Raw genomic sequence first — 22,522 nt, 5'->3', positions numbered from 1 at the left:
CAGGTTGGCGCCTGCGCAGATGGCCGAGAGGCTGCCTTTTGACCCAGCCTGGTAGCCGTAGTCGGCTGGAGCGCCGGCCGCGGGGGATTCTGGGAGAATATGGCGGCCGCCGTTCACCCCCGAGTTGTCCGGGTCCTGCCAATGTCACGTAAGTGTCACCGGGAACGGCGGCCCCGGATGGGGAATCCGAGATGCAGATCTAAAGTTTTGGGAGTGGCGCCGTGCTGCAGCGGTCGCGTTGAGTCCCTGGGCCCCCTGGTTTTTCTAAGTCTGCAACTGCCTCTGTCCGGTTTCTCCTTTCTCTCTCCTCCGGCTCATATACTAAGTTGTGCCCTTGGGAAAGGGCCTTCGCGGAGAGAACGTGAGCAACGCGAAGGGAAGAGGAGAAAAGAGGAGAAAGTTGGGGGGGGGGGGGCATGTAAAGGATCCAGAGACTCAGAGTGCTGATACTGCTGTAAGGTTGCTGTTTTAAGTTGCTTAGTCGTCTCCGACTCTTTTGAGACCCCAAGAACTGTAGTCCATCAGGCTTCTCTGTCTATGGGATTCTCCAGGTAAGAATACTGGAGTGGGTAGTCCCTTCTCCAGCTGATCTTTCCGACCCAGGGATCGAACTCGCGTTTCCGGTGTCTCCTGCATTGGCAGGCGGATTCGTTACCTCAGCCACCGGGGAAGCCTTGAGTTTGGTGTTATAAGAAATATTGGGCAGAGAAAGATATATGCCCTATGATACAGTTTATATGTAGAATCTAAAAAAATAATAATGTAAGTGATGAACTTATTTACAAAACAGAAATAGACTCACAGACATAGACAAGGAACTTAATGGTTACCAGGGGAAAGGATGGGTGCGGGGGGATAGCGAGTTTGGGATTGACACGTACACACTGCTATGTTTAACACAGATTGGCTCAGATGACAGAGAATCCGCCTGCAGTGTGGGAGACCTGGGTTCCATCCTGGGTTGGGAAGATCCCCTGGAGAAGGGCATGGCAACCCACTCCAGTATTCTTGCCTGGAGAATTCCCATGGACAGAGGAGCCTGGCGGACTACAGTCCATGGAGTCGCAAAGAGTCTGACAGAACTGAGCGACTAAGCACAGCACAACCAACAAGGACTATTGTGCAGTGCAGAGAACTCTGCTCCACATTATGTAACAGCCTAAATAGGAAAAGAGTGTGAAAAGAATAGATGTAAGTATATGTATAACTGAATCACTTTGCTCTACACCTGAAACTAACACAGCATTGTTAGTCAACTATACTCCAATATACAGTACATTTTTTTTTTTTTTAAGAAATATTGAGGGGCAGGATAGGAATCTGAAATGGATGGGAAAAAAGGGATAGTGGAGGAAAGATTGACTTTATGACTTTGTGAAAACTCTGAATCAGTCTTAACTTCAGATTGTGTGTATGACAGTGGAAATGATCATACCACAACATCAGGGAGTTTCTGAGAAGATTCAGTAGATTCAAGTAGTATTTATAGTAGTACTTTTCCAAATCAAAATAAAGGAAGAAGAATAAAGGAATACCTGAAGATTTGTCTAAGTAGAGTTTATTGTCCCTTCTGTTCTGATTGGATCTTCTGTGGTCCTCAAGTTGAAAGCACACATTTGCTCTTCCACTCACTAAGAGAGACTAGAAAAGCAAGGAAATTGGGAGTACAGCTTCATCATTATTTCACTCTCCTGTCCTTCACAAACATGCCCTGTGTCAGTCTCCAAAAATTGCATTTTCCCATTATGTATTTCAGTTATTACAGAATATCATTTGCTCTCAAAATTAGGTGCATGTCAGAATCATTCTTAGAGCTTTATAATATTAAACAGAAATAGGGACTCACTGAAGAGCTATTGAATCAGAATTTTTGAGACTGGCTCCTTCCACTTTACATTTTAAAAAGCTCCACAGGTAGTTCTAATGCTCAGCTGAGTTGAGAGCAGCAGTATTTGGGGGATTCCTTTTTATTTTCCATCTTGGGTAGAACAACTCCACACCACTGGGCAGGTGCTTGGTACACACCATTTACAAAGGATGGTTTCTTAGCCTGACTTCTTTGCAGAGACATTTGCTGGCTCTTGTTAAACTGTTATGTTGGTGTCACGTAATGTAGATTGTGAATCAAATAACTGCGATTTATTGAGTACCTGCTGTTGGCTAACCACAGTCATAGACATTTATATACATTTCTTTTCCCCTTTAACTAAATGTTTTTTTCCTAACTGATGCCATACCTTATTCTCTTTACCACTCTGCTTTGTTGTCTCTGATAAAGTAAGCTTTTGAGTAAACTCTGGAGAGTTCAGTCTAGTGTGTAACGTAATCAAAACACTACAGAACTGTGTAAAACACGGTGAAATGCAGGGAGACTACTAAGTACCAGAGGAAGTCAGAAAAAGGAAAGATTAAATGGCAACCCACTCCAGTGTTCTGGCCTGGAGAATCGCATGGACAGAGGAGCCTGGTGGGCTATACAGTTCATGGGGTTGCAAAGAGTCGGACACGACTGAGCGACTTCACTTTCACTTAGATCATTTGAAATTGGGAGGGAAAATTGAAAGGCTTGTGGAGAATTTCAATACTTCCACTGATTTTTGTTTGTTAGAGCTGTTATTATCTGGAGAGTCAGAGGGGTTGGGCTTTTTCCTGGCACTGGCAAGGACAAGGGGGTGAGAAGGGAAGCAGGAAGTAGAATTCTTTGGAGACAGTGAAATGACTTCCTGAAGATCTGAATCAGTAGGGAAGGAGGTTGAATACCTCCTTGGCATGTACGCCAAGTCGCCTCTGTTGTGTCTGACTCTTTGTGACCCCATGGACTGTAGCCCGCCAGGCTCTTCTGTCCATGGGATTTCCCAGGCAAGATTCGGGAGTGGGTTGCCATGCCCTCCTCCAGGGAACTTCCCAACCCAGGGATCAAATCCTTGTCTCTTACCTCTCCTGCATTGGTAAGCAGGTTCTTTACCACTAGTGCTACCTGGGAATCCCCATTAGATGGAATCAAATAATGGAGACCTTTGAAAGCCAAGTAGAACGTAGACCAGTGGTCATCCAAATGGGTTTCTAAGAGGAACCAATGATATATAAAAATACAGTATTAGGGCTTAAAAAAATGTTTTCTGTAATAGTAATACTTAACACATAGTTCAAACTATATAGTAGACACTTTTCTAAGTGCTTTCATATGTATTGCATAACGTGTATAACATACTGGAACTACATAGAAGGTGCATGTAATTTACAAATGATACTTAAAAAAAAAACCCACTGATGCAGTGTGCCAGCAAATGTGTTTGGAGACTATTGGTTTAGATATTAAGTAGGAAGCCAAAGTAGGTTTAATGAATAAAGAATATTATTCCCCTGATGGTGTTCCCAGTAAATGGAAGGAAATGGAGAGCCTGGAGTCAGGGGGTAATAACTTGTATTTGTGGAGGACCCCAGGTGGCGCTAGTGGTAAAGAACTTGCCTGCCAATGCAGGAGACAGAGGAGACCCCGATTCGATCCCTGAGTCAGGAAGATTCCCTGGAGGAGAAAATGGCATTCCACTCCAGTATTCTTGCCTGGAGAATCCCATGGACAGAGGAGCCTGGCGGGCTACAGTGGTGAAGAGTCAGGGGTCGTGAAGAGTCAGGCAGACTGAGCTACTGAGCACCCATGAGCGTGCATACAGTGTGCAAGGTACATACATGTGCGAGGTACTTACTCATTTATTATTAATGTTCTCATCAGCCCTCTGAAATGTAAGCTCCATGCAGCCGGGACTTTGTCTGTTTTACTGTGCTACTCACAGTTTCTTGAATAGTGCTTAGTCTGTAATTGTTGAAAAAACAAACTGTGTGAGATGAGTGTAACATTACCTTCTGGGGATTTTCACAGTAATAGTATCAATAAATGAAAGTAACTGTTACTCACGGAATGCTTCATGTGTGCGGGGTAACGTACTACATGCTTTGTACACGTGTACTCCAATCTTCTAGGACCCCTGGAGATGTTCATACCTTGCTCTGGTAATTCTCCTGATTTTGTTTGCTCTGGTCTTATCCTGTGCCCTATCTTCCTTACTCATTATTCTGATCATTCCCTTTCATACCTTCTCAACTCCCCAATCTGTATCCCTTTGTCGTAAAAGAAAAAAAAAAAAAAAAAAAATCAATGCTGATTAAATCAAGGTTTCTACATATTTCCTGCCTGCCCCCGAGCAGTGGAGAGCTGAGGTAAGGAACACTCCACATGAATTGACTGTTCTTATTTTAAATTCATAAATAAAAATCTCAAGTTAATTTTGAGCATATTTTTCTAGGAAATTTGCTTTCCCTTTCTCCATATGACCAGTTGATGTTGCCAGTCTCCTAAGACTTCTAGCACGTGCTCCTGTCTCACGTCCTCCTATTCTCAGCTTTACAGAGAATGCAAAGGAATCAGATGGGAACCATCCTTTCCCCACTAAAAATCTAAGGGCTGAGTTGGGGTGATTCTCTGCTCTCCCTCCTCTTACAGTGGATGAGCTTCTCCTGGTCTGATGGAAGGCCAGTCAGTTCCCTCCCTTGGTCTTTGGTTTCTTCCTCCCTTACCTCTTCTTCCCTCTCCTGGGTCGTTGACATTTTCCCTCTGCTGGGGGTTTTCCGTTAGCATATAAGTATGCTATAATAGCCCATGTTAAGCAAACCCTTCCTTGTCTTCTTGTTCCTCTAGTCCTGTTTTTCTTAGTCCCATTACACCACATCCCCCAAGAAGAATTTTCAGTACTCCTCTTAGGACCTCCCCACTGTACTCCTACTCCAGGAAAATTGTTCTTGTTCAGGCCACTTACAGCCAACATCTTCTAGATCCTAGCTATCTGCCCTCTGCTTATTTCCCTTTTCAGCAGCGTTTGATAGAGTTAACTATTCTCTCCATCCATCACTTTCTTCATTTGACTTCTGGATTACCATTTTCTTTTGTTTTCTCTCTTTTTCAATCTCCTTTGCTGGCTCTTTGGTTTAGTCACAGAACCTCCCCGAGCTATGGTTTTCTGGTCTACAAAGTGGCAGTAAAGAGAATGTGAAATAAAATATTACCTAAGAGTGATGCTGGATGCCTCTGTAAGTTTAGGTGTTATTTAGATGTTATTATTTTGTTACTATTATGTGTTTGTTTTTAATGTCTGTGGTTTCAGTAACTGTTCGGTAAGCTAGGCTCTTTCTCCAATTCCACACATTTGGATAGGGAAAAACAGTGGTTTCTGGGCAGTCATCTCAAGTAAGCAGACACAGACTTACTTTCTTAGTGGCTTACTCATCAACTTTGGATGATTTTCAGTAGTGTTGTACTAAAGAGTACAGTCTGAATTGCACTCTTAAAAAAAAAAATCATCTTTCATCTCTGCGTCCAGCCCATATCATCAGCTCTACTTTGATTCATCATCAGTTTCACATTCTGTTCCAGGCACGTCTTTTGCTGTTCCCTGCAGTACTCTTGCCTAGAAAATCCCGTGGACGGAGGAGCCTGGTAGGCTGCAGTCCATGGGGTCGCTAGAGTCGGACACGACTGAGCAACTTCACTTTGACTTTTCACTTTCATGCATTGGAGAAGGAAATGGCAACCCACTCCAGTGTTCTTGCCTGGAGAATCCCAGGGACGGGGGAGCCTGGTGGGCTGCTGTCTATGGGGTCGCACAGAGTCGGACACGACTGAAGCGACTTAGCAGCAGCATGTCTTTTGTTGTTCCCTGCACCGGGCTTATTCATTTCTACTCCTACGTTGTTAGATGTGTTAGGTGTTGCACATGGAAATCTCTCTTTTCTGTCATTACTCCTCAAACCTTTCTCAGAATGCTTTATTCAGGAATCCTTCCTCAAGGTCATGTAACTTATGGTGCCTTTAGTTTGCATTCTTTCTACTCCTTTCATGGGGAGGTTTATACCCTCTTAATTTGTAATTGCTGATTATTTTTCATAAGGTGATTTATCTTTCTAGGTAAATTATAGCCTATAGGACGGAGTTTGTTCTAATCTTTATACGGTTTCTGTATGTCCTGTGGATTCTTTGTTGCAGTCATTTGTATTTATTGTTGCGGTTGGCACTTCAGTTATAACTTGTAATTCAAAAGTTAGCTTTGCACTGTTACCTAAGTAAGTGAAAATACTGAGAGCAAAATAATGTTGCATTTCCAGGAAGAGAAGCTCTCTGTATTCATGGTCACTTTTGTGTGTGTTCTGGGTTTTCTTCAAGGTTCTTCTGTTCCTGCCCTAGCCGCCTCTGTGTTTCACAGCCCACCCCAGCGCCAGCTTCATCATGCAGTCATACCACATGGAAAAGGTGGGCGTTCCTCCGTCAGTGGGATTGTGGCCACTGTGTTTGGAGCAACGGGATTCCTGGGCCGCTATGTCGTCAACCACCTTGGTAAGTCAAGTTCCTCAAGTCCAACAAACTCCAGAGCTCTTTATGATGTTTCCCTACTGAGAAGCTGTGAGCTCTGTTTCTTTTCATTGTCACAGTGTTGTGAATTCCTCCTATCTTGGATTTATGACATTTTGGACTCCTGTACATTCAGAGTAGGCGCAGGCTTCTTGTACAGGACGTTAATACAGAAATAGGGAACCCTGAAAAGTTACGATATTTCTGTTGCTGTTATGTGCTCCGTTGTGTTTGACTCTTTGCAGTCCCATGGATTGTAGCCTTCAGGCCCCTCTGTCCATGAGATTTCCCAGGCAAGAATACTGGAGTAGGTTTCCATGCCCTTCTCCAGGGGATTTTCCCCACCCAGGGATCAAACCCTTGTCTCTTGTGTCTCCTGCTTTGGCAGGTGGGTTCTTTATTGCTACGCCACTTGGGAAGCCCTATGACATCTTGAGCATAATGGCAAAATATATTTTTTAAAGTAAGGATAGAAGTGATTCACGTAGCATACTAGAATATTCATTGGAAGGACGCATGATGAAGCTGAAGCTCCAGTACTTCGGCCGACTGATGCAAAGAGCCAACTCATTAGAAAGACCCTGATGTTGGGAAAGGTTGAAGGCAGGAGAAGGGGATGACAGGATGAGCTGGTTGGATGCCATCACTGACTCAATGGACATGAGTTTGCGCAAGCTCCGGGAGATAGTGAAGGACAGGGAAGCCTGGCGTGCTGCAGTCCATGGGGTGGCAAAGAGTCGGACACAACTGAGCGACTGAAGAACAAAAACAGTCATACTAGAACTGAAATGTTTACAAAATCACTGCTATATAATGTAATTGTATTATGTTAATGTTGACCCTTGCTTCAACCCGTTCTTTTCTAGGTCGCATGGGGTCACAGGTGATTGTCCCCCACCGCTGCGAGCCATATGACACCATGCACCTTCGTCCCATGGGTGACCTGGGCCAGATCATCTTTATGGTGAGAGCCCGGCTTACTGATCGTTGGAGCCGACTAATGTAAACTGCTAAGGTCATTTCTGGGAGAGAGAGGTAGTATAACCAAGCAGCAGTCTCCTGCCAAAGTGGACCAAGGGCGATCTCCATTCACAGGCCATTCTTGTAAACCCTAGTCCAGCACTTAGCAGACTTTTTTCCCTAACGAACCAGACAGGAAATACTTTAAGCTTTGCAGGTCATGATTACCCAGCTCTGCCCTTGTAGTTTGAAAGCAGCCATGTGTGTGCTTAGTCGCTCAGTCGTGTTTGACCCTTTGTGATGCCATGGACTGTGTCCCGCCAGGCTCCTCTGTCTGTGGAATTTCCCAGGCAAGAATACTGGAGTGCATTGTCATTTCCTTCTCCAGGGGATCTTCCTGACCCAGGGATTGACCTGCATCTCCTGCATTGGCAGGAGAGTTCTTTACCACTGAGCCACCTAGGAAGCCCCCAAAACAGCCATAGACAGTGTGTGAACAAATGGGAGTGGCACTGTTCTGATAAAACTTTATTTATAAAGTTAGGTTGCAGGCTGGATTTGCCTGGGGTCATAGTTTGCCAGCCCCTGCTCTTAACCCATGCCGGACAGTAACCTTTGGCCACATTGGCTCTTGAGCCCTTGAAATGTCACTTGGTCTGGATTGAGGTATGCTGTAAATGAAAGACTTGGTTCAAAGGCAATACTATTCAATATATCGTTAGTAATTTTTCACATTTATTACATATTGAAATAGTATTTTGAGTATGTTGGGTCCAATAAGGTAAGTTATTAAAGTGAATTTCACCTGTTTCTTTTCATTCTTTTAAATGAGGCCAATAGAAAAATCAGAATTACATGTGTTCCTCATGTTATATTTCTCCTGGACAGTGTTTCTCTAGACAGAGAAGATTACAAACAGGGTGATTTATAACCTGGCTAGCTTTGCATAGACTTCACTTGAAACACTTCTTGCTGAGCGTTCAGTGTTGTTACTCTTCAGCCTTCAGGTTCTTCCTTTAGGCCAGTAGTTGCCAGTAGGGCAGGGCAGTGGTGTGGGCTGGGGAGAGCCTTCAAGGGAGTGGTGAAAAATGTGTGCCCTTTTTGGTTGTCATGTGACTGGAGTCCATATGGTTTATTAGGTGGGGACCAGGGATGCTGAGCATTCTCAAGTGCACAGAATGGTCCTTTCCACGAAGAACTATGCTGTCCCAGTGCCCGCAGTTTCTGTAGAGGAAACACTCGGGGCCTCGATGCCTGGCTCAGCTGTTCACATAGCTGACTTCTCTTTCATCATCCTCTCTGGGCCTGCACTCTTCCACTGACACATTTTGCTCTTTTAAAAAATGTTTGTGTTACAGGACTGGAACGGGAGAGACAAGGACTCAATCCGAAGAGCTGTGGAGCACAGCAGCGTGGTCATCAATCTGGTCGGGCGAGAGTGGGAGACCCAGTGAGTCTTGGCCTCCTGTTTCCTGTCTCTTCTTTGCAGAGGGCTGAGGGTGCAGTGGGTGTTTCTTGGGCACGTAACATGCCAGGGATTGTAGCTGTGACATTTTAGGTCGTTCGTCAGTGTTGACTGAACACCCTTTTCACACCTAGGGGCCACACTCCCCACTTGACCCCTCCCTTCTTCCCACACACCCCGACCAATGTGCAGACATTGTGACATGCTGCTCGTGAAAAACCAGTATAAGTCATGCGAGCGCAGTGGGTGTCATCCCCTTGCCTGCATCGCCCCGTGGGTCCTGTGTTTGGATCTTTCCAGCTGGGATGGGCTAGGAAGGATGGTTCTCCTGTTCCCCAGACTGACAAGCTACACACTGGCTTTCCTCGTGTGAGTAGTGTTCTCAGTCTGTTCTCCTGTTGTTAATCAAGGATAGCATGAGTGCCTGTTTGCAAGTGATTTTTAGCCCCTGTGTGTGTTGTTTATCAACAGGTAAGGTTGTGGTTTTTTTAACTTTTCATTTTGTATTGAGGTGTAGCCAATTAACAGTGTTGTGACAGTTTCAAGTGAGCAGCCAAAGGGGTTTGAATCCTCTGGTTCCGCAGCTCTTGGTTTATGCCCCTTTCTCCGCACTTGTGAGAGTTTAACTTAGATGTGTTCAAGGTGTGTCTGCCTTGTCACGTGTTGCTAAGTTCTCTGATGACTTGCGGGTCCTACTCAGCCTTCCTAGCCCCGAGCTGACTGTCACAGCCCTGATGACTTGCGGGTCCTACCCAGCCTTCCTAGCCCCGAGGTGACTGTCACAGCCCTGATGACTTGCGGGTCCTACCCAGCCTTCCTAGCCCCGAGGTGACTGTCACAGCCCTGATGACTTGCGGGTCCTACCCAGCCTTCCTAGCCCCGAGCTGACTGTCACAGCCCTGGTGACTTGAGGGTCCTACCCAGCCTTCCTAGCCCCAAGGTGACTGTCACAGCCCTGATGACTTGCGGGTCCTACCCAGCCTTCCTAGCCCCAAGGTGACTGTCACAGCCCTGATGACTTGCGGGTCCTACCCAGCCTTCCTAGCCCCAAGGTGACTGTCACAGCCCTGATGACTTGCGGGTCCTACCCAGCCTTCCTAGCCCCGAGCTGACTGTCACAGCCCTGATGACTTGAGGGTCCTACCCAGCCTTCCTAGCCCCAAGGTGACTGTCACAGCCCTGATGACTTGCGGGTCCTACCCAGCCTTCCTAGCCCCGAGCTGACTGTCACAGCCCTGATGACTTGCGGGTCCTACCCAGCCTTCCTAGCCCCGAGATGACTGTCACAGCCCTGTGTACAGAGCAGGCACGTAGTTTATGTTATTGCATCGAATTGGTGAGTGGTGTGTGTTTTTTTTAGTTTCCTTTTTTCCCTCTGAGGGAAACAAAGGCCCAGGAATAAGAAATGATCTCCCCTCCAGCACCCAGCGCTTCCTCCCTCCCCACCCAAACAGTGCAGCCAGACGTTGTTAGAGGGCCTCAGCCTTGGGGAGCCTTGAGGGCAGAGGACAATACCTATGCTGTTTGATCACTTATAGTCAGCCTGACATTATGTGTGGTAATGACAGTGAGCAGGCCTGTAAAATTAAAAAAAAAAAATTATTACCTTTGACTTTGGGTTAAATCGTTGCTATTTAAAAGCTTAACTATTATGAATCCCAGCAATCATGGAAACCAGCTTATCATAGAAAGCTTTGCGATCCCAAGTCAAGTGTCCTTAACCACCCCCTGTTTTTTCCTTCCAGAAACTTTGACTTTGAGGATGTTTTTGTCAAGATTCCCCAAGCCATTGCTCAAGTGTCCAAAGAAGCTGGAGTTGAAAAATTTATTCACATTTCACATCTGAATGCTGATATTAAGAGCTCTTCTAAGTATCTGAGAAGCAAGGTACAGAACAAGTCAATTTGAAAAGTGGTTCACAGAGCTTGGGTTTCTTGGCCCCTTAGGGGCGTGAGTTAAGTGAGAAAGGTTTCTCACCCACATGTCCAGAATTAGGGGATTTCTAGTTCTCATGTCTAGGGTATGATTGTTGTGTGGGTGAGGCGTGGTTGGGTGTCTTCTGTTTACAGGGAACTGTGCTAAGTGGCTGCAGAGATGGGTGGCTCATCCTGTTACCTGCCCTCAAGAGTGTAAAGTTTCTTAGCGCGTAACAGAATTACAGGCTAAACACAAAAGGTAGAGTCTGATTCCTGTACCAGAGTCATACCCGTGTCACCCAAGCTCCGTGTCACCCAAGCTCAAGGACCGTCTTTCTTTCCCTGACCCCTGCATAGTCTTGCCTTAAGCCTTTGGAGGGGTGATGTGAAGGCTGGGGTGACAGGATAAATATTTGCGAGGGAAGATGGCTGTTCACGTTGTAGTTAGCCTTCTTGGACTCCCAGAAGCCCCACTGTGGTCCCAGTTGTGCCTGGAGATGGACCAGCCTGGTTTGGAGTCGGTCTGTAACCAGAGATGTTTTATCATCATGGACGCAGGAGGGGTTGTGGTGCCTGGAGCTGCCTTCGGCATTTGGTTCCTGCCATGAGGAGTCTGCTTGGGGTCCGGCTGATAAGGACCTCAGAGTTCCTTGACACTGGCTCCAGCTGTTGGATCCACTGTAATCTCTAACTGAACAAATCATTTATTAAGCACCTTCCGTGTGCTCCATGGTGTAGTGGGTGCTGGGGAGACATGGTCTTAGCTCACATCTAGTTTCTAATCCATTAACGAAAATAATTCCACATGCACCAGGTGTTGCTGAGTAGCTTGGGGAATCTTAATCCTCAATATCAACATTCCTGGCAAGAAAAAATAGGGATTGGTTAAGAATACCTGACTCAGTATTTCAAAGCTATCTGTGAGAAGCTGGTTTTCATACTGTTGCTCGAATTCAGAATATAATAATTAAACTTTTAAATGGCAGTGGTTTAACCCAAAGTCAGGAGAGTGAAGGCAGAGGTGGGCCATGGACTCTAGTCTGGAGCAGATGTCAGCGAGGGTTGGTATGGAGGAAGGCAGAAACAGTGGACTGGGGTCCTGGGCAGATGAAGGGTTGCGTCTCAGGAGCAGAAGAGCAGGGAACAGGTAGGCTGGCAGCCCAGGAGCTTGTCAGCGGAGAGTAGCTCAGAGGAGGGGTGCTTGGGGATGCTCTGATCTGTGGCATCCAAGTTGAGAGTTGGGGGAGTGGGGTGGAGACGAGGTTTTTGGAGTTGAGAAGCTCAAGAAACTGAGGTCTGAGTCCTCTGGGCTCTGATGCCACCCCTGGCGGGCATGGGTGGGAGGGAAGGTCAAGCTAGGTGCTGACAGCTACACTGACCAAGGGGCCTTATCTCAGAAGGGACAGAAGATCCTGAGAGAGGGTGTCACAGCAGAGGAGGTGAGGAAGGAGGGCCCCATGCCCAGTCCTCTGGGCCGGCATGCCCTGCTGCCACTTCCGTTGCTGTATCCTCCTGCACTCCACCCTCCTTTCTCTGGCAGGTTGCTCATAATTGACGCAAAGCAGAGAATCTGTGATTGGAAGGAAAAATGGAGGCCAGAAAAAAATCTGTTCTGATTTTTCTCCTTCCTTCTTCTGCATAAGGTTCCCTGGAATCAATATGGAAAGAAGCCCAGCAAGAGCTAAACGCTGCAGGGCTCTTCTGTGTGTCATTTTCTTTTTAAATTCTGTGTACACGAATCCCCCCACTTACTGCTGGGATTACATTCCCAGACTCCCAGTGGATGCCTGAAACCAGGGATGGTACAGAGCTCTCTAGTATACGCTTTGCTTATCCTGTACATACATGCCTGTGATCAAGTTTCACGTATAAATTAGGCACAGAAAGAGATTGACAACAGTAACTACTAATAAAAAAGAGCAGTTATAATCAGTTCAGTCGCTGAGTCGTGTCCGACTCTTTGCGACCCCATGAATCGCAGCACTCCAGGCCTCCATGTCCATCACCAACTCCCGGAGTTCACTCAAACCCATGTCCATTGAGTTGGTGATGCCATCCAGCCATCTCATCCTCTGTCCTCCCCTTCTTTTCCTGCCCCCAATCCCTCCCAGCATCAGAGTCTTTTCCAATGAGTCAACTCTTCCCATGAGGTGGCCAAAGGATTGGAGTTTCAGTCTCAGCATCAGTCCTTCCAATGAACACCCAGGACTGGTCTCCTTTTAGGATGGACTGATTGGATCTACTTGCAGTCCAAGGGACTCTCAAGAGTCTTCTCCAACACCACAGTTCAAAAGCATCAGTTCTTCGGCGCTCAGCTTTCTTCACAGTCCAACTCTCACATCCATACATGACCACTGGAAAAACTATAGCCTTGACTAGACGGACCTTTGTTGGCAAAGTAGTGTCTCTGCTTTTGAACATGCTGTCTGGGTTGGTCATAGCTTTCCATATAATGGGTTGTAATAAAAGTGGTGTGAATGCAGCACCCCCACCCTGTCTTTCGCTCCGTCTGCTCACTGTGCTCACCCTTCTTCTCGTGATAATGTGAATTCATGTGCCAGCAGGCCTGAGGAGGAGGACCTGAGATTTCCCCACACCACTCAGAGCAGCGTGCACTTTAAAAACTTAGCCAGTATTTCTGGAATTTTCCATTTAATATTTTTAGGTTACAGTTGACTGTGGGTGACTGAAAGTGGGAAGCAAAACTGCACATAAGGTGGGGCAGGGGGTGGTGGTGCCTCTAACTGAGTGTTATCATAGGATGCCCTTAGCCTGGAGGCAGACATGACCTGGAAGGACCCGTGGTGTTCTGATAGCGGAAGGACGTTCTGATAGTGGAAAGATGGAGCTTTCGCTCACTTACTGCAGAGCTCTTTTGTGTTTGGCTGTCTAGGCTGTTGGAGAGAAGGAAGTGAGAGAGACGTTTCCAGAAGCCACCATCATAAAGCCGGCTGAAATCTTTGGCAGAGAGGACAGATTCCTCAATTATTTTGCAAGTAGGTTTTCTCCCTTCAAATAGGAGAATGGCCGTCTTGGCGTCATCTATTCAGTACTTCCATTTCCTGCGTATCTGTGGTGCTACATTGATCACACACTACACGTCTGTTTCCACCTGTCTTTTTCTGGGCTTCTTGTGTTGCCGACCTGTGGATTAGAACAGCTAATAGAGCTGCGCCTCGGGAGTGGCCGTGCGCCCAGCAGTGCAGAGCAGACGACCAGTAGCCAAGCCGTGGTCCTCTGTCCTTGTTCCTCCTGTCCCTAAGTATTGGGCCACCCTCTCACTTCCTATGTTTGTTGTGTGAAGAACAAATAAAGGTGGCTGCCTCTTAATAAGATCGTTCACTCCTGCAGAGTCAGCTACATTTATTTATTTTTACTACACAAAATAGTTATACCAGCTCGGAACACCCAGAGACAGGAGGGTCTTCAGGCAGGTGAGACCTTCTAAGATGGTGCTTTCTTCTGCCAGATATCCGCTGGTTTGGTGGCGTCCCTCTTATTTCCCTGGGCAAGAAGACTGTGAAACAACCAGTATATGTAAGTACCCTGGATAAAGGAGCTTTTGCCGAATTCAAGATCGAAGTGATCAATTTTCAGGTTTTCTCCTAATTCTGTAAGTTCTGACATTTTTGTCTCTGTCAGATTGCTTTGACTGACTGTTTCTCAGCGTACTGGAGAGGTACAGGTACCTTGTGCGTTTTCACTTGTTCATTCACCCGAGAAGTGTCTTGAGGAGTATCACTGGGATATTCACGGTGTCACTGGGCATATCTGTGAGGACACAGATGTGTGCTGCCTCACGCTGGCCCCAGTCAGGGACAGGTCAGCATGGCTGTCGTCAGGCAGTGTGATAGGTGCGGGCAGGGACGGGGTTTCACGTAGATACGGCAGAGGACAAATTTGGAGGTCAGGGAAGGCCTCCAAGGAAGTGACATCTTAGGGGAGACCCTGAAGATGACTCGCAACTGGTCAGAGGCAGTGGGTGGGTGGAGTGGCCCAGGCAGAAGGGACCAGATGTCAGGGAGCAGAGGTGAGAACCGTGTGGATTCCGTGTGGTGATGAACCAGGGTTTCTCAGCTGGAACACTGCACTTTCTGGGTGGAATTACGCTTTGTTGTGGGGCTGCTGTGGGACGGCCTCCAGCCACCAGATGGCAGTAGCTCCCCTGCAAACTGTGCCAATTAAACCTCTCCAGGCATTTGCCCGAGACTCCTGGGGCCAGAATCACCCCCCAGTGAAAACCGTGGGGTCTGATATCATATGGATTATTATGTTATATGTATATTATATATTATTATATATCATAAGATTATTCTGAAAGTCAAAATGGTAGAATATTGGGTGTTCCCTGTGGTTCAGCCTCATGGTTTGTGACAGCGTGGTGACAGACGAGGAAGAGGAGAAGGATGATGACGACGGGGTGAGACTGGAGCTGGTGGGACAGGCCTGGGCATGGCCTGGAGATAAACATGCTCCCACTGGAGAAAGTATTGATTTCGTTGACCTTCCACATGGAGCTGATTTGAGTCCTTGAGAAGTGGCTTTTAGAAGTTTTCTGAAAGCAGACAGTGATGTCATTTTAATTGCATTATTTTGTGGTGATCCATGTGGCTTGCTCTCCTCCTCCCTCCCTTTTTTAAATTCTCTCCCACAGCTCTCTACTGCTCTCTCTTTCAGCAATTACTGAAACATGTGTTATAATTTCTCGTAGATTGTGGATGTCACCAAAGGAATTATTAATGCAATTAAAGACCCGGATGCCAGAGGGAAAACTTTTGCCTTTGTTGGGTGAGTGACTGGAGTTTGACTTTAAAATCGTACAGCCTATTAAAATAAAAGGATTGTGACTTACATTAACAGTAATTTCTAGACATGTTACTCACAGGCTTATTGTTGCCTTTTTCAGAAATGAACAACTTGAAAATACATAAAATAAGTTTATTTACAATGCCATCAAAAAGAATAAAATACCTATGTATAAATTTAACAAAAGAAACACAAGACTTGTATACTGAAAATTACATAGCATTGAGGAGGAAAATGAAGGAAAACCAAAATAAATGTCAAGACATTGTGTATCCTTGGGTTGGAAGAGTCGATATTGTTAAAGTGGCAATTTTCCCCAAATTGATCTGTCTATTCAACTTGATGTTACCAAATTTCAAGCAGGTTCTTTTTTTTGCAGATATTGACAAATTTATTCTAAATATATACGGAAATACAAAAGACCCACCATAGCAAAAACCATTTTGACCAAGAAAAATAAATTTGGAGCACTTAAGCTTTCTAATTTCAAAACTTACTCGAACGTTCTAAAACAGTGTGACACTGGCATAGAGTAGACGTGTAGGCCAGTTAAACAGAACTGATAGTCTAGAAACCAGACTTCATGTTTATGGACAATGGATTTTCGAAGAGGCGCCATGACACCGCAATGGGGAAAGTAATCATCTTTTCAACAAATGGTACTATCCACATGCAGAACGATGCCACAGATTCTGATTTCACACCATACGTGAAAAAATTAACTCAAAATAGACCAGAGACCTAACTGTAAAGGTTAAGCTAGAAAACTTTTGGAAGGAACATTTGGACCTGGGGTTAGGCAGAGATGTTGTAGTTGTGACATCAGAAGCATACTCCACCAAAGAAACAAGTGGATAAATTAGACTTCATGGAAATTAAAAGCGTTTGTGCTTCATAAGGTATCATTACGTAAAGGATGAAATAACAAGATCATCAGCTAAAAGGCAGAATGGGGTGGCAGAGAGAGGTATATGGAAAATTTGAGGATGCAGAGGAAGATAGGAGGCACCCCCTGAGAAAAGAGGGAAAGAGCACCCCCCGTCCCCCAGGAGCACCCAGTAGGACTGCACAGCAGAGCTGAGCTTCTCCTTGAAGCTCATGATCAGAAATCTAAGGGGAGGCCCAGGAGTTTGTTCTCTGCAACTCTGTCTTGCTGGGGGCTCAGGTGCAAAGAAAACAGATACTTGGATTAACCAGAGAAGGGTTTTGCTCTGCAAGGATGGGAGAGGAGCCGGGGATGAGGTTTTGTCAGGACATGTACAGAGGAGTTACTACGGTGCTGAGCCATGTGATCTACGCTGGGAAGGACACAGCCTTCAGTGTGCCTTTCTCTGTGAGCAGAGACACTTAGACCATTCTGAGTCACAGTTAACGGAACTCAGAATGATGGGGGTTTGATGTTAAATGAAAAAGACATTAAGGAATAGGATGACCTGTGTAATCTTATATTTATAAAAGCAAAAAATGAATAAGGGGAATAAGAAGGATATATTAAGTTTATTAGCTTCATCTTTGGCGGATGGTTTTTCCTTGTGCTAATCTGTGTTTCCTATAGGACATACATGTTTTCCATTTTCACAAGAATGATGTTATCTTGTTAAACTAAAAGCAGAAGTGTGTGAGGAGCAGGTAATCTGGAGAACTGTGAACCTTCTGTCCGTAGGCCCAGTCGGTACCTGCTGTTCGACCTCGTGCAGTACGTCTTTGCTGTGGCTCACAGGCCCTTCCTGCCGTACCCTCTGCCACACTTTGCCTATCGGTAAGTAAAGCGCTGCTTTTTGTGCTTCTGCGGATACTTCCCTTTGTGATGCTCCCCCCCAGGGGTTATAGGGAGTGGGTCCCTTGCGGTGAAATCTCAGAATCTCTAACCAGGAGGGGCTCCTGACGCCTTCTTGATGTCCATCTGGGAAAGAACCAGAGGAGCTTAAGAAAGGGAATGTGGCTTCATGGGTGAATAAACACCGTGATGGAAGATGGAATCTGTAGATCTTCACATTCTCCCACTAGAAGTCCTAGGTGTAATTGGCAGTGTCTTGCTTGGCAGATTGTATAAAGGAGCAGTTAGGTTTCCCTGTTTTGTCCACTTGCCCAGGAGTGGGAAAGGGACCCTCCTTCATCAAGGCAGTCTGATCACATGGCTGGGGAAAGGAACTTGGCTAATGTAGCCGCTTCCTGCAGTTGCCTTGTCTGTTTTTCCTGCTTCTTGCCTCACTCTTTCCCATGTAGGTGTGTTGTTGTTGTTTAGTCGTTAAGTCGTGTCTGACTCTGACCTCATGCACTGTGGCCCACTAGGCTCCTCCGTCCATGGCATTTCCCAGGCAAGAATACAGGAGTGGGTAGCCATTCCCTTCTCCAGGGCATCTTCCTGACCCAGGGATCAAACCCACATCTCCTGCATTGGCAGGCGGGTCCTTTACCCCTGAGCTATCAGGGAAGCGCTGTAGGTTTAGCACCTTGGAATGATCACGTCACACACTAAGGTCATGGTTAGGGACACTTTCACGTCCAGTTTGCCAGAGATTGATGAACCAACATGGCAGCTGAATTCTTCATTTGCTTGATCACTCAGCCACTCTACAAACATGTCTTGAATGCCAGCTGTGTCTTAGGCAATGTTCTAGGCACTCAGGATGTTACAGGAAATCCTCAAAAAGCCTGTACACTAACAGGTGTCAGAAAAATAGAAAATTAGAAGGCTGTGTGGTGGGAAGATTCACTGCTGTGTTAGCATAGAACCAGGGCACAGAGCTGGAGGATTGTAAGCGGTGTTTTTTGGTTGTTTTTGTTTTGTTTTGTTTTAAGCCAAAACTGTCCTTTTTGCCAGTGAAGCAGGTTGGACAGAATCTGAGGCTTGCTGAGTTCTTAGAGAACTTTTGACCTGTCTTCAGCTTCCTTTTCATTTTTTTCTTACCTCCCATTGGAATGATGTTTTTCAGGCTTTTAAAAAGCAGCAGAAGCCCGGGTTCAATGACTTTTTGCATAAAGGCCCCTTAGGACAAGCAGATTGGAGTAGAGCTGGCCCCATGGTTGCCCCTGGGGCACATGCTCCTTGCTCCGCCTCCAGTCCTCTGTGGGATGTGGGGGCCCCCAGGAATTCCTCGCGTGCCTCCTGACCCAAGGACACAGAAGACAGGAGCTCAGGTGACAGATGAGGAATCCCCCAGGTTTCAGTAGGATGAAGAGATGGCACCCAGGAGGCAGGTGGCCCTCTCGTCTGGGTTTTCTCTTGGCTTCCTGATTCAAACCCTAGATCTTAGGCGTCTCCTCACTTTTGGATCTCCTGCATCCTCAGGGCCCCTGCCTTAAGGCTTACGCTTTCTATCTTGCACAACGCCTGCCTCTCCCCTTAATGGAAGCATATCTGAATATCTGGGGCTTAACTCTAATTGAGTTTGACAGGCGTCACTCAGCTGGATCTGTTTTGTTTGTCTTGTGGGTGGGGCGGCTGCGCTCTGTCTTGGTTTTCCTGATTCACTGTCCCTTTGGTGGGGCCAAGGAGAGCTGGCCTTGGGGCAGGCAGGCGGGCCATCGGCTTGAAAGGAGAGGTGACCTCCCAGGCTGGGAGCCAGGAAGTTTGGGTGCTCATTAGTTTCTTTAAACACACTCAGTGACTTCCCAGCTCCCTGGCAGCATGCCATGCCTGGCGTGAACAGGGAGCAGAGATGCTCACCACGTGTGTCCTGTTCGTTCCTCTTCCAGATGGATCGGTCGGCTCTTTGAAATTAGTCCATTTGAACCCTGGACCACGAGGGATAAAGTGGAGCGGGTGAGTATGAGGGTGACCAGCTCTTGCTGGGTGAGTGATGGATGAGCGAATGTTGAGTTCGCTCCGGGGACCTCCTGGATCAACTCCACACGCAGTCTGCAGTCCCTGTGTCTCAGGTCAGCCCCGCCCATGTGCATGAACCTCACCCACGCCCAGCCTGTCCGGGCCCTGTCTTGGAGGTTTTCAGTTTTTCTCTCTCCCCTGGATCATCTCCACCCACGTACAGACATGCCTTCCTAGCTCTGTGTGTTAAAGCCCAGAGTCCCGCCCTCGGCCCATCCCATCTGCTGCTGCCCTGATCCGCTGTGTCCTTGTACGTCAGACTTCCTGGAACAGCGGGCTGTACCTGGGGCTGCCAGCTTCTCACCTTCTCCCTGCTTAAATCCATTCCTTTCAGCTTTTATCTCCACTGTCCCCTTAAACGCTGCTCGTCCCAGGTCACCTGCGGTCTCTGCTGCCAGGCCCGGTGGTCAGCGCCCTGACCTCCTCTCATCTTGCTTCTCCTGCCCCATCGATCTCCCTGGCTCACCCTCTGTCCTTGGTCTCTGGTATTGGGGACCAAGGGCTCTGTCTTCTGCCCTTGTCTGTCCTGGCTCTTCCTCTGGAAGACTCTCACCTCGTTCCGTCTGTGCACTCATGGCGGCAGATTCAGGTCCCCACCTGGACTGCCTCCCGCCCACCCAGCGGCAAGCCTCCCATCTGTTTAGCCGTGTAGTCATCATCTGAAACCTGGCTTGTCAGCCGCAAACCCGCTTTTCTCCCAGGCCCTCTCAGCTCAGTTGATGGTATCACTGTTCTCTGATACTTAAACCCAAAATTGAGGCTTCCCCCTTGATTCCTTCCTTTCCTAACCCCTCTCCATGTAGACAGGACTGCCCTGTCCTTCCTGCTGGGCTGGGAGTGTTCTGTCCTTGAGTGTGCTGGAAAAGCAGCCCCCACAGCAATGACTGCAGAGCACTTGAGACGTGGCTTGTGTGACGGCAGAAATAAGATTTGAATTTGGTAAAATTGTAATGTAATTCAAGTCACTGCTTTGGCTGGTGGCTGTTGTTCTGGACAGCACAGACCGGCCTGTCGGTACTGCTGGGCGACACTCAAGTGTGCACCTCCCTCTTCCTACCCTTTTGTTCAACGTTTTATTATGGAACTGTTTATCACAGTATTGATAATTTTCCACTTCTAGAAAAGTGGAGGATTGTCTCTCCTCTACCCACTCCAGTTCAGGCGGTAGGTCATTCCTTCCTCTGGCCTGACTCCGGGTACCTCTCGTCCCCTGCGGTGCGCTGGTCGCTCCCTGTCTCACTGTCTCCATGCTGGTCTCCCTCACTGGTCATTTGCCCACTGTGCATAGAAGTGTTTCTAGAGAGGAAACAAAATAGATATATTTTGCTGCCTCTACCTTTGAAAACCTGTTCCCTCTTACTGACAAGCAGCAGCCATATTGTCCTCTGAGTGGTGTTTAGTCGCTCAGTCGTGTCTGACTCTGTGCAACCCCATGGACTGTAGCCCGCCAGGCTCCTCCGTCCGTGGGATTCTCCAGGCAAGAATACTGGAGTGGGTTGCCACGCCCTCCTCCAGGGGATCTTCCCGACCCAGGGATTGAACCCTCTTCTCCTGTATCTCCTGTACTGGCAGGTGGATTCTTTATCACTGAACCACCTGGGAAGCTCCCTCTGAATGTTACCTAAAAGAGAAGATGAAACAGTCCTTGGAGAACGATGTGAACAGGCAGCCATTGTCCCTGCTCTGATGTGCTGGGTCTAGAATCCAAGACCAGTTTCCAGGTGTCCTTTCTATGTTCAAGAAGGATGGGGCGGGAGAGCTGGTGGGCAGGACGCTCCAGCGTGTCTGACAGCTGCACCTCGTACATTTGTCACTGAGAAGTGTTGGGGCAGCAGGCCGGTGGGTTTTGGATTTGGTCTGGGGGTCACTGGGCAGCTCTCGGGGAAGGATGGTGGACGTGTCTGAGCTGGAGAGGTTGATGCTGCTGCAGGTATACACCCAGCCTCCTCGTTTGCTCGCGGATGAGCTGGAGTTTTTGGAATCTCCAGGCTTAACCTCTTTCCCTCCAAACAATGTGGGTTTAGGTTTTGAGATCCATAGTCAGCATTAGTCAGCCAGGTTAAGAAGAGCTGGAGCATCAAGGTTCACGGATTATTGCTGAGTGATCTTGATTCAGCAAAACTGAGGCAGAAAGCCATGCCTGGAGAACCCGCCGGTCCCATTTCTCTGCTGAGCTTATGGATCTGACAGTCCCTCCGCTCCGTCCCAGACTGACTGCTCCTTCCCCTCACCTGAGCCCTGCTCTGTGCTTGGGGATAGACCTGGAGCTGACCCATGGGGCCTTGCCTTTCCCTCCGCGTGCAGGCCCTTCTCTGTGCTCTGCTTCCGGTGGTCTCTGCCCCCTATCCACCAAAGCCAGTGAAGTCTCAGCGGCGGGACTCAGGCTGGCTCGTGGGTTGGAGCGTCTGCGAGGCCGGCCCTCAGTGCTCTCTGTGCCTCTCGTCTATCCGCAGATTCACACCACAGACAAGATCCTGCCTCACCTGCCAGGCTTGGAAGACCTGGGCGTTGAGGCCACGCCCCTGGAACTCAAGGCCATCGAGGTGCTGCGGCGTCACCGCACCTACCGCTGGCTGTCTTCTGAGATCGAGGACGTGCAGCCGGCCAAGACGGTTCCCACTAGTGGCCCCTGAGCTGCCCGCGGCTTTTGGTGTTGTTTGGGTCGCTACCAACCAGGCCACCTTTGGCGGAAAATCCTGTATATAGTGAATGAGAGCCTCTATTAAAACCTGAGATGACATTCTGTGGGCGCGTTTTCTTTCTTGATTTACAAAGGGAGAAACTCAACCACCTAGAATTTGAGCACAATTTTCCTTAATTATATATATTTAATCCACGTACATCTTTTATTCTCTGAAATGCTGGAGGATTTTAATTTTCTTATTATTTATAATAGTGACACATAACATCTTTCTGTTCTCTGAAATGCTGGAGGATTTCAGTTTCCTTCCGTCAGGCCACTTCTTGTGAATGTTCTAGAAGACGAAAACCCCTTTTTAAGGTCAGAATATTGTGAAGGCCCCATGTGATGTGTGACTGCCTGTTGACACACGTTAGTTGAGAAAATACGTAATGTCCTATAAGTAATCCAAGTTCATCCACACTTTGGGTATTTAAAAAAAATTATCTTAATGATCTCTACACAC

The 22,522-nt window shown here is 47.3% G+C and overlaps 1 protein-coding gene across 1 annotated transcript; it reads left to right on the top strand.

Moving 5' to 3' along the window:
• Positions 1-5: 5 nt before the first annotated feature.
• On the top strand, positions 6-22,116 carry NDUFA9 (NADH:ubiquinone oxidoreductase subunit A9). The gene is made up of 11 exons (XM_019961672.2): positions 6-148; positions 6,215-6,385; positions 7,267-7,364; positions 8,719-8,810; positions 10,571-10,712; positions 13,635-13,737; positions 14,211-14,278; positions 15,453-15,529; positions 17,211-17,306; positions 19,247-19,313; positions 21,830-22,116. Exons 1-11 carry the CDS (start codon positions 100-102, stop codon positions 22,007-22,009), a joined length of 1,143 nt encoding a protein of 380 aa, XP_019817231.2. The 5' UTR covers positions 6-99; the 3' UTR covers positions 22,010-22,116.
• Positions 22,117-22,522: the final 406 nt, after the last annotated feature.

The sequence above is a fragment of the Bos indicus genome, chromosome 5 (genome assembly GCF_029378745.1).
Source record: "Bos indicus isolate NIAB-ARS_2022 breed Sahiwal x Tharparkar chromosome 5, NIAB-ARS_B.indTharparkar_mat_pri_1.0, whole genome shotgun sequence".
Lineage (NCBI taxonomy): Eukaryota > Metazoa > Chordata > Mammalia > Artiodactyla > Bovidae > Bos > Bos indicus.
The sequence above is the reverse complement of the archived record's forward strand: the minus strand, read 5'-3'. Positions and strand labels throughout refer to the sequence as shown.

Bases quoted from the DNA above. Each gene is read 5' to 3' on its own strand.
- NDUFA9 (XM_019961672.2), top strand. From the start codon at position 100: ATGGCGGCCGCCGTTCACCCCCGAGTTGTCCGGGTCCTGCCAATGTCA. The intron at 8,811-10,570 runs GTGAGTCTTGGC...TTTTCCTTCCAG, and splicing joins GGGCGAGAGTGGGAGACCCA to AAACTTTGACTTTGAGGATG. The intron at 17,307-19,246 runs GTAAGTAAAGCG...TTCCTCTTCCAG, and splicing joins CTGCCACACTTTGCCTATCG to ATGGATCGGTCGGCTCTTTG.